A 12,588-nucleotide genomic window follows, 5' to 3' on the forward strand; every position below is an offset into this window, starting at 1 on the left:
ATTCAGAAAAAAAAGACAAGACTGTGATGTACATTACACCACCGTAGAAGAGGTTTCAATGTATCCTGGAACCTGCCACACATTTGCCTGGACCAAATCAAACCTTTAAACCAAATACCAATTGTAAATTACAACACCAATGCTGGATGGTAACTTTATTTTTGTTTAATAGTGGACTCTTTCTTTCTGCCTTATGCAAAGTAACAATCAAGCACTATGTGTCTTCATTCGTAATAGGGTTGAGCTATTTTGTATTTGTATCTTTCTTCTTGTTATTTAGACCATTCCAAGGTTTTTGGTAGCATTCAAAGTCCAGGTTTTGGATCCATATCTTAATACTCACAGTATACATTTGTGAAATACTTTCCTTTTAAGCACAAAGGCTGTTTCCCTTTATCATCATACTTAATCTTTCAAAACCCCTGTATTCTAGTTTGGCTTTTCTGTTTATTTTGGACATCTGGTTTTCAGTTGACGATATTAAGTGACCCAGATACTCATAACTGTTGACCTCTTCTAGCTTGATGAGATTTACTTCAATCTGCTTGAGAATATCATATTTGTGAGACATCAACTTTAGTTTCTTTTAAATTCATTTTCATAGAAGCTTCATAAAAGCTTTTGTAATTCTTGGACTTGTAAATGTATTACAAATGTAAAAAACTGACATATATATACATATATGTTAGTGTGTGTGTATAGTGAATTAAATATGATAATAATTTGACTACACTGTAAAAATGTACAAATACTTCATATAATTTACACAAACAAAAATATATAGAACAGAACATTCAAACCATCTTAGAAGACTCATTATTTTAATAACACCATGTATTGCTATACATTGAACAGACCATATGCGATATCTAGAAATCAGGATCAAATGTATGTAATGTCCAAAAACAATTTATTGTTATTGTAAGATATAGCTCATGCAAAGGCATCATGCATATACGTCATATTCACCTCTGGGATGACCACCTTGCTAAATTCATTGGACAATAATTTCTGACCTCATCAAGGCTGTCAGTGTGAAAGCATGGAAATATTTCAGGCAAATAAAAATGTTATCAAAGGTCAAATGACATGCTGAAGGACATTACTGGAAGTGAAGGTATATTTAGTTTAGGGGCAGACAGCTAAATATATCTGCACACCTTTAATAAAATGGACTGCACTCTGGTATGTTTCATGCATGCTCCAAAAACTTCTTTCATAAAAAATAAGTAATGGTCCAAAACACTTCCATATCCTGTTCTTTCTCTCTCTCTCTCTCTCTCTCTCTCTCTCTCTCTCTCTCTCTCTCTCATATACTTATCTGAAATAAATAAATAAGTAGTATAGCCAAACTTACTAAATAACACGGTTTGGGTTTTTGCAAAATCCCAATTTTAAGTGATTACAACAAACAGGTTTGACCTTATGCTTCTTTTAAAAGGACCAGTTTTTGCTGTGGACTTCATTATAGCATGTATTATGCATACAAGTTAAAGTGTATCAATCTATCAAAGGATGTCAGATCTTAATGTTCAAATTATTATTAAATGTTTCCATTACATTTGTCGTCATATCACATATCAATTGTACTCTTTTTATCTTTTTCTACTCAAATGTTCTTCCTATTTTGTTAATACAGTAATATGTTACATCATCACCAGGGTAGTTTATCAGAAGATTCATCTGCACTGGGATAAGGATATCAAAGACTGTTTTGTCTGCTCTTCTATAATAACGTATTGTACCTGCGGTTTGCGTTAACAAGCTAGGTATTTGTTTACAATGGCCCACTTTGGGTCTTTATGATGGCCTTAAAGAATGAACCTGCATTCTGAACAGAAGTGCTTTAATACCACATCTCTGTCTTCCCAAGGAACAATGAAAACACAAATTCCTATAATGAAAAAAAATGCAATCTGTGCAATATTGCTAGCAGCAGATACTTTTTTTGTTTTATTTTTTTTACCATTCTGAGTTACTTTTGATGTAGTTTTCTTTCCACTTACTCATTTAGTTAATGCATTCGACTCACTCTGTTCATGAGTGAGATTAGTGTTGCATTGTGAATGCAGAGTGTGCCAGATTTTGATTTGTAATGTTTACAATACTATGTATCATGAACTTGATACATTACACACAGTGCAGCCTGCCCTTACTGAGCAGACCCCAGCTGGCAAGTTGACAGCATGGAATTGAACTGCATAAACAATTGAAATATATGTAAATAAATAAATCAGCATCTTTTAAGGGGATGCTATTATTATTTACTATTTATTCGCATTCTTAAAATTACAGATATGAATATTTTGGGGGGATAATATGGCTTATATAAAAGTGTGTGTGTAAATGTATTTATTCTCTGTCTGTCTGATGCATCTGTTCTGCCTTTATCATTGCATATGTTTGTACTGTATGCATGTTCACATACATGGTAAACAAGACGTGCATTTGTGCACAATGAAAATACATTTCATTTGCATCTCATTGTGTGTCTGCTGTTATAGATCGTCTAAACATTTCTGGTTGTCCTGTTGTTGACAGACAGTTGGCTAACCCAGCTCCCCTGTTTAGTGTTATCTGTGGGTTGGTAAATAGACCACTTTGTAAATAGGGCAGCCGGCAGACTGTTTAAAACCTCCACTCGGTGTCGTGTGTTAAGCTGCGGTTGTTCACCCCGAGCACTGGTACTGCTAATCCGTTATTTATCAACATGAAAGACTGCCGGATAAAAATAGGTCCAAACCATTAATAATAGAAACTGGTCCGTAAAAGACTCAGTGAAAGCGAGGCCGCCTAACCGATCCTAATCGATGGGTTTCCTTTGGGCTTGATTGGCATCAAAATGTAACACACCATATCTTTAAAACGTCATAAAATGGGGTGACAAAAAAACGAAACCCAAACACACTTTCTCTACAACGTACATTAGACCTACTTCTCTCCCGAGGCGGCCGGCCCGTGGTTATGAATGGGTGCCGTGCGTGTCCCGCCTCCTCCGGATGTGACGCAATGGGAAAGCCCGCTGCGTAACCCGGTGACGTGCCGTCAGCCGCCGTCGTGTCTGGATTGGAATGTTACAGAGCGATCGGAACCGCTGAGCATTCGGGCATTGGGTACCGACACTCTGCGGCTCAGCTCCCCTTTCGGATTCATTTCTCCAAAAAAAACACACAAATCGCAGGCTTGTGACGTTAGACGCCTTGTTCGTGTATCTCTGTGATTAGCAGCGAACCTGAGAGATTGAAGCCGGTGTTGGTCTTATTGGTGCGAATGTTAAAAAAAAAAAAAATAGTCAGAGAAATGCAGGGATTTGTGAGGCTACAGTGGTAGAAATAAACTGAGGTTTGTCTGCAGGAGCCGTGAGATCCGAGGGAGCCGGCGATCTTTCCTGGGTTTACCAGACTAGGGGTTTAAATCCTGCTTGGCGGCGTGTTCATGAGTTTGCATTGAAAGTGTAGGGCTTCTCCCGGCGCCGTGTATACAGGCAGGCAGGCAGCCCACGATCCTTCACTCCACTGTGGAAATAGTGTATTTGCCCGAGCAGTGCACAGGCTACGGATTGGGAAAGCGTCTGGTGTGTGAAGCTGGTGTGGAGGTGCTATTAGTCCTAGGTTAGGCGACATACCACTAGCACTCTGGAAAAAGAAAAAATGCTAGAAGAGGTGAAAGATAAAGAATAAGTCGCCCACATGCGCTGGATCAGTCCGAGGATTGGGGAACGGAATAAGAAGAAGGGGGAAGACGAGAGTTTGAAATCCTTGCCGGCTGGTGGAAGATGGCGGATTGGAGCTGGAAGTGGTGATCGGCAAACTTCGGGGCTTTTTGGATTTATTTGCAAACATCTCGACCCAGATAGTAGGACACATGCAGGCCAAAAAACGCTATTTAATCCTGCTCTCCGCCGGCGCCTGTCTTGTGCTACTGTTCTACTTTGGAGGCGTACAAGTTGCAGCTCCGAGAAACCCGAACCGGCGTGAAGATCACAGCCGACATGGCTCTCACCCGGATCAGCCCTGGCCCCACTTCTCCGACCATTTACAACCCTTTCTTCCCTGGGATCAGTTGGACAACGAGGATTACAATATGCACATCTCGCCCAGACAGAAGAGGGACGCCAACTCCAGCGTCTACAAAGGCAAACGGTGTCGCATGGAGTCTTGCTTTGATTTCTCCCTGTGCCAGAGAAACGGCTTTAAAGTTTATGTCTACCCCCAGCAGAAAGGGGAGAAGATCTCGGAAAGTTATCAGAACATTTTATCGGCCATCGAGGCATCTCGCTTTTACACCTCTGATCCCGGCCAAGCCTGCTTGTTCGTCCTCAGTTTGGATACTTTGGACAGAGACCAGCTCTCCCCCCAGTACGTACATAATCTGAAAACAAAAGTCCAAAACTTGCATCTCTGGAACAATGGTAGGAATCATTTAATTTTCAATTTGTATTCGGGAACCTGGCCAGATTACACGGAAGACTTGGGCTTCGATATTGGGCAAGCTATGTTAGCGAAGGCCAGCATCGGTACTGAAAACTTCAGACCCAATTTCGATGTGTCCATCCCGTTGTTTTCGAAAGATCACCCCAGGACAGGAGGGGAACGGGGTTTTCTGAAGTACAATTCGATCCCCCCCTTTAGGAAATATATGCTCGTGTTTAAGGGGAAGAGGTACTTGACTGGAATCGGGTCCGACACAAGGAATGCCTTATACCACGTCCACAACGCCGAGGACGTGGTCCTTTTGACAACCTGCAAACACGGGAAAGACTGGCAAAAGCACAAGGATGCGCGGTGTGATAAGGACAACGCGGAGTATGACAAGTAAGTGTGTGGGGGGAAATGTTACACTCAACTCAAGATACATCTGTGGAGACAGTGTGTATCCAGCTAACCCAACGTTGTAGCGACTGGCTACAGCTCCTCTGTTGCATGTGCACAGTGCGAGGCTGCACTGCACGCCAGTTTGTGCAATCTGACCCTCAATGGTATAGCTCTGCGAGTTGATTTGATTGCTTTCAGTATTAAACAAATGCCCAGGCTTTATTCGAAGCAAACATTCTCGAAATCAGAATTCGAATTCCTGCATTCTAATTCTAATGTCCGAATTCTACTCTTTGGTTCGGTTGTTTTCAGTAGTCATTTTGTGCCCAACTTAATGTGCACTCTAACCCGACTTTGAATAATAAGTATGTTTGCGTACCGGTTTCTGTATATATAGTAGGACTGCAGACATACCCATCAATTTGTCTGCTGATTGTTTATGAATGAAGGATGGACTCTCCTTTTTTGCAGTTAATGCCGGGCACTGAACCACTGGCGCATTTAATGGAGCTTGTAAATCGCAGTCGTTCAAATTCCCATGCAGTGTGCTTTTCTTAGCCATGGCCACCGCCACAAGCCATACAGCCTCATCATATGTCTGCATGGAAATATAAACTCGGCCGTCTCTTTTAGAGCCATTCAAATACATGGTCAGGCCTGGCAAGATCTTGGATCAATCTGTTGACAGGTCTTTTTGGGGTCTGCTGTGCTGTTTTCAGGCTTGACTGGAAAATGGAGGACATCTCCAGCTACTCAATTATTTATCAGTGTTTGTGTAAATCACTGCTGTCAGTCCTCCCAAAAAAACTTATCCCAAATTACAGGTAACTGCACTTGAATTTACTGTGACCATGATATACCACGTCCTCTTTCCTTTTAGGAATGTGTGCTGGCTTTGTGGTTATTATAATTTTTGTACTTGTTAAAAATAGCAAGCCACAGTGAGGAAAAGATTGTAACCAATATCAACAGTGGTGCAAGAATCTCAAATGCCCTTTGCGCAAGAACTGAAATGGAAATGTAGGCTATAGTGAACGATTAAATCAACTTTATTTCACAGAGCAGTAATTCTCTCTAGTTACAGAATAGGGTATTTAAATACTAAAGCTACAGAAGGTCACCATCTAACTAGGTTTCTGTAGTTAAAAAAAACAAACAAAAAAACGATATCCAATAATGCAGTTTTTGCATCATAATTGTTCGCAGTTTGGGAGTCAAGTGTTAAGCATTTGTATGAATTTAGTTAACAATAAAACCGTATTTATATGTACAAAATACAATGTTTCACTAAATCAAAGGTAAGCATGCATCTTTAGGGAGAGAGTGTGCTATTTTTTTTTTTTTTTTTTTTTTTTTTTTGCAATGCAGTATTTGTTATTGTGGATGTAATTAATACCTTAACTCAGTTTTCATTGATTTCCTTTATCTTGAGTACAACTGATTTAAATGCTTGTATGACTGTAGTTAGGCCTGTGATTGTTGTTTGGGGGCTATTTATGTGCAACATCAATATTTTTTGCACCTTGCCAGAAACAAGGCTATATATGAAAAGGTGTTCTTCCAGAATAGACTACTTATAGATTTGTGTTTTTTTATATATATTTCTTAATATGAGCCTCTGTGAGAAGGAAAGACATGAAATCTAACTATTTGTCAAAAATGGATAGAAAAAGCATGACATAACTGATATTTCAATCTTATTTTATCTTTAATGAGCTTTAAAGATTAATAGGTGACTGATCTTACAGTGTTTCACATATGGTCTTATTAAGTTGTGTACTGAATTGAACTTTATCTCCCCACCTCCCCACATGACTGTTTGTTTCCCCAAGAAATACTGCTTGACACTAAAATAGGTATATTTAGCAGATTTTTTTTTTTTTTTCCGATATCACATCAAATATTGCTAAAATACATTGACATCGTGGGGCTCAGTTATTTCATCACATCTGCCAACACTGGATCTCTAGTTGGTCCCTGTGGGACAGGCAGCTCAGTAGTCATCTGTCCCATATAGTTTGTGTTCCCAATTTGGACTGGCATGCATGCGTTATGATTATAATGCCTAGCCACATGTCAGGAAGGGAATGGCTCATTTTTGTATGCCTGTGAAGTAATTTAGATGGAATGAAATCCTAAATATGCTATAAATGGTGAAAATCAGGTTATATGAATAATATATGTATTTATTTTAGTATATAAAAAATAATAATCATAAGGCAGTGTGTTATTTGTAAAAATAGCAGTTGAAACCATAAGATAACAAAGCTTTTTAGATTCATGACTGCACATCTTTAAAAGTTGTTAACCCACCACAGAGACTGCAGGACTCCTAATTAAATATCCTATTGCTGGTTATTTTCTAAGGTTGAACTTGATCTTTAATCTTAATTCAACATTCTTCTCAAATTAAGATGAACGTCATTGTGAGCTTTAAAATATTAGAAAAGCCAAGAAAGCCTTTTTGGTTTTTGCTGTTGGACAAAAACCAAGTTTATTATCTGCATTGAGCTGATGCAATTTCCAATATAATTTTTTTCCTTAGACATCTTTAGTAACAGTTTGACAAAGTTAGAAATGTGTTTCCTGCTTCAAATACTTAGACTCCTTATTAGTTTTGACTATGTACCTTTATTTTATTGCCTGGGTTGGTAGATTTCATTGGGAATAAATCATGTTAATGGGGATATAGCAACATCTAGAGAACAGATGTCTGAAATGTATGCATGGCACAAAATGGAAGTGGACTAAGTTTTGAAGTTGATTTGTTACTTTTGTATTGTATTAAATGTATTATGTATTAAATCTTTAGGTAGTCCTCTACATTCATTTTATATATATATATATATATATAATATATAATGAATGTAGATGACTACCAAAAGATCCATTCAGTATAATAAATCCCAAACTCCAATCACTTTCATTTGTTTGCACATCATGAGCAGTCAGGTCATACAGCAGTGCTGTCGAGTGGCAGAAATGAAATCTGTCATATTTAAAATATAACAAAATCAGTCTGTCACTGGTTTTCCCCTTTTGTTTGATTGTTTCTGTTGGTGAGGTCTATTTTTATTAATTGTGCCGTGCTCGGCAAGGAGAGAGATGACCACTGGAAAAAATACATGGAAAACATCAAAACAAAAATCCCTTTTATTGCATAGCCAAGCCCAAGTGTACTGGTAATGTAGATTATATTTTTGGTTTAGGCTTTTGTCATTACCAAGTCATCTGACAGGACTTTCAAAATGAAAATGATTGTTAAAGACTATTGAGACCTGAAGGAGATAAAGGATAGAAGGGGGGGAACAAGTCTTTAGCATTGTTTTTAAAACAAAATTAAAACAAACTTTTAATGTTATTAATCAATCATCCATGGTTTTATTTGATCTGTATGTCTGCTTGTGAAAGCCACAAATTATACAGGCTAAAAAACTGATATTCATAAACTACCCAAGCAGATCGCTCACCCACCCTCCAGTACACTTGAAAATGTTTCCCCCTTTTTAAGGCACTTTATTTCTGTTTTTTTCTATGTTAAGTGTTATTATAAAAAACAAACAAATGTATGCAAATTGACTAATTTTCTGCTTGCTGCCAAGTATTAAAGTATTTCATTTGCCATAATGGTACATTTGTCCTCCAGTATTAGACTTGATCCAGAACTGCTTACTGTTTGTACAAACTATTTGCCTTTTGAAGTGCTTCTGTAGTATTTCTTTCTTTGTACCGCTTGCAGTTTCCTTTGGTAAACAAAATTACATAGTGTATACTTGGATAAATAAATAAATATATGCATTCAAGCAATTAATAACAAATCTATACTCATTAGTATTGTCATCCTTCCTATTCAGATACTTAAAAGGGTATGAAAAGGCTGCATAGACTTGCATGAAATGAAATTGTTACTGCTGTAATCTTTTCAAATCGCTGTGGGAGCGCACTGCACATCCTGAATCAGCTCATTTCTGACCCCAGGACACTTCAGTTAACACGGTTTCCTGTTAGTAAGGTACATGATATCTTTGTGATGGGGAAAGTGTAAACTTCACAGTTTTGTTTTTGTTTTTTGTCAGATTCATTCTGTCTTTCAGTAGTAAATTGTACTCTGAGTGAACGCCAGGCTTGAACATACATTTTGAAGTATTAGTTTTGATTGGAAACCTATTGTATGCTTCATTATATTTTATTACAGCAGGGGAAGCTACTTTTAATTGTTATTTACCTTACATCCCTGCTTCAAAGTGTTTCAGTCTGTGTACCAGACGTTAGTTCAGTTTTCTTCCCAATCAATTTTTGGCCTGCACTCTTGAATTTGTGGCCAAAGATGCAAAAAATGCCAAATATTTCACTTGGGTTAGGCTTATACCATACTCCGTCCAAGTTTAAGTCCAATTTTGAAGTATTAACTATGTTTGAAGTCTGCATTAAGATGATGTGATGATTTCAAAGCTTTCTGTAGTACTTAAAACAGGACTGTGAAGAAAAGGGCAAAGGTGTCATATGCAGTTTCATATAATATACCCACTAACCATTTCAAAGATGTTATTAAGAGAAAATGAAAATTGAAGAAAAGTAGAGCAGGACTGTGAAATTAAGTAAATTAAATAAAAATGACCTCCAGATAGAGGGTGGGAAAAATAGACTAATGTTTTTCTTTGACTACCTGAAGGTCTGTGTGGGATCTGGAATGCTTTTAAAATCAATAGGTCACTCACTACTGTACTAAAGCAAATCATATTGACACATTTTGCTCTCATATTGAAAACCATGTGACAATTACAGGGTTATGGATGTTTAAAGATGCAGGAAGTTTCTTTTGCAGTTTCATTATTTTACTTCTTACAGTAAAGGGTGAGCTTTTTGTTTGGGATGCAAATTAGATTGAAACATCAAGTCATAACGCTCACAGTTTGGAATAGCGCCTCCATGTATGTTTGTAATCTTGTCCCAGTGCTTTATTCAATGAAATACATATTTTGGCTTGGCATCACCTATTTGACTCCCTAGTCACAGGCTTATCTTCGGGCCAAGCTGTTTCTGCTGCAGGCCGTAAATTCTCAAAATGTTTCAAACTGCAAGCTGTGGCTTAGTAATTCACCTGCCTTTGTCCTCTCAACAGCCGCCTCAATGATAGAAATCTGTTGAATCAAATGTCCCCCCCTTTTGTCTTTCCTCCTATCCCCGTCCCCCCCCCCCCCACACACACACACACACACACACACACACACACACACACTGTTTTTATTGGTAACATGCTGCACTTTGTATTTGACATTGGTGTCTCTTTGATGGATTAGAATGAATAATGTGCTGGTGCCAGTGGGGAAAGTCGGAGTTACTCAACCTTTCCAGTGTTTGTTCAACAATTCCCAGCCACCACTCCATTGTGAAGGCAGCTAAGACCACTGCAGAGTAATGTTTGTTCTCTTTAACCCTTAAAATGGGGGTTGTGCGACCTGGCTTGCATTGCTGTGGCAAGTCGGTAATTAGCGCTGTGAGGGGAGAAGGGTTAAAGTGGCCTGAATCAAGATGGCTACCTGGTCCCTTTTGTTGTACTATTTGTACTACACTCTCTCTGTATGTGTCTGGGTATGTATATCTCTATTTATATCAGTGTTGCCCACCTGCCCGGTCCCCCAAGCTCACGAGTCTCTTGAATGACACGTGGGAGGAAAAAAAATAACCTGGCTTTAATATTTCGTAATTGTACGAATTATTTTTGCGATGTAGTTGTGAAGATTGATGCAGTGTTTCCCGCAGCGCCATTTGGTGCCGCCTGGCCAATCAAATGCGTGAATGGACAAAAAATCCAAAACAAAACCAAAGAACTTCAAAACACAAGCGCACATGCTCCGCCCCCTGCTCTCATGCACTACGACTATACCACGCTGGTCGACAACAATTCAGAAATTGACCGTCATGCCTATACTAATTTCTGGCTAGGGGCAACCCTGTATATCTGTTTATATATGTGTATATATATTTATTTGATGCATGACCTTTTCAATCATGACGTATGAAGAACAGTGTAAGAGATGAGCATTATTAGGTATTAAGGGAGTATTTTCAAATGATTATCCTATAGCTTATTTAATTTTGGATGGGCTTCCAAATGGGCTTACAGACCTCTGTAATGCTGCGAAAAAAATTAGAAAAAAGTTGTAATCATTCATGTCTTATCAAAGATATCCTGTCAATTGAAGGAGAAAAATAAAATAATTTATTCATATGCTGTCAGAGGAAAAAAACTTGAAGCACATGAATTAATAAAGAAAATCAGTAGTGGTAAAAGTCTTAAGTCGTGTATGCATCCTAACCAGGCTTTTAGCTTTGAGTTAATTCGAGATGTATCATAGTAAATGGAATAAAGGAAGCAGGCATTCTTATTGTCAACCCAGCCTGAAGGTGATATGATTTAAGCATTCCTGACAACTGTCTTGCAGTGGAGATGAAAGCCGCTCGCCTTGCCTTTTGATACCAGGACGTACAGGGGAGTGCTGAAAGCAGTGCTTTTCGTCTGAACCGCCAGCTCCCTTTAATCTCTTTGCCAAAAAAAGGGAAACCTACCATGTCACTTGTGTGATTAACTGCATTTTGATTATAATCACTATGAGTTTGTTGAAGTGTGTGTCAAAATCTAGATCACAAAAAGGATGAGAGAGGGTAGAGTACAAAACAGGGGGGAAAAAAACAACAATGAAACAGAAAAGTAGAAATCCCTTCTTCACTCGGGCCTTTCCGATATTGTAATAGCCTACATGATTATTTTCTTGGCCAGATCCCCGATGCTCAAATGCAAGGAAAAAAATGCCATGGAGCTGTCTGCTCAGGATGCGTGTAGATACTGAGGCCGTGTACTGTGCACAATTCATTCGTGACAACAAGGGTGTTTGATACATCAGTAACTGTTTTATTTTGTCTTCTCTTATTCAATTACAACATACATTTTTTTTTTTTTTTTTTTTATCCGAACAGGTCACATTTAGTGATTTAGTTATTTACTTTAAATAACTTTAAGAAACACACTGACACAAGAAACCTTTCAAACACACAGATGACATTGGTTAAAACTATTCTTATTTGAAGTTATTGATTCTAATTTTCAAATCCCCTGTCATTTCCGTTTCGCCCAATACATGAAATTCAATAATTTAATAACCATAACAATAAAACATTAGTCTAATTTATTTGCTTTGACAATATAAGTGATTTATGATTTGCTTTTGAAATTATAATGAAATGAAGCAGGATAAAATTGCAACTCAGTAATTGAAGCTGCATTCAGATTCCCATAAGTTTGCTAAAATGTTCAAGTTCAGAGTTCAGTGTATTCTAAAACAAATCTATATGCCTCTGTTTTCATTCATGAGGTTTGAATTTTGGATTACCCTAATATTGTCTATATAAAAATATATAGACCAAAAACAGGTTCTTGATTCATGAGAGAGGACTTCCAGGGACCGTCTGTGAGAAACTTTGCACATTTTTAGTGGTGTCTTCCCAACATCCCCTTCCTTAAGCCTCAGCTTGGAGCTCCCCCCACCCTGCAGCTAAACCGATCGGCAGTGACGTTTTATTTCACCATTTGCTTTTGAACTTTGTGAACAGCACAATGGTTGTCCAGAAACTTTACCGGCTCTCATTTAAGCGGAATTCATGACACTTCACGGATCATTGGCTCTGCTATTGGTGGAGAAAGAAAGAGCTAGAATGTCTGGGAGAGAAAATGACTTTTGAGAGCGTTGAGAGATTTAGCTTGTCTAGGGGCAAA

General features: G+C 38.2%; 1 protein-coding gene across 1 annotated transcript in view; it reads left to right on the plus strand.

Moving 5' to 3' along the window:
- Positions 1-3,055: 3,055 nt before the first annotated feature.
- Positions 3,056-12,588, plus strand: part of ext1b (exostosin glycosyltransferase 1b) — a 115,479-nt gene continuing 105,946 nt past the window's right edge. The window contains exon 1 of the mRNA XM_066715969.1: positions 3,056-4,814. Within this exon, the coding sequence (XP_066572066.1) occupies positions 3,865-4,814 (950 nt within the window). The 5' untranslated portion in view covers positions 3,056-3,864. The remainder of the gene's footprint in view (positions 4,815-12,588) is intronic.

Source organism: Amia ocellicauda, chromosome 10 (assembly GCF_036373705.1).
Source record: "Amia ocellicauda isolate fAmiCal2 chromosome 10, fAmiCal2.hap1, whole genome shotgun sequence".
NCBI classification, from domain to species: domain Eukaryota; kingdom Metazoa; phylum Chordata; class Actinopteri; order Amiiformes; family Amiidae; genus Amia; species Amia ocellicauda.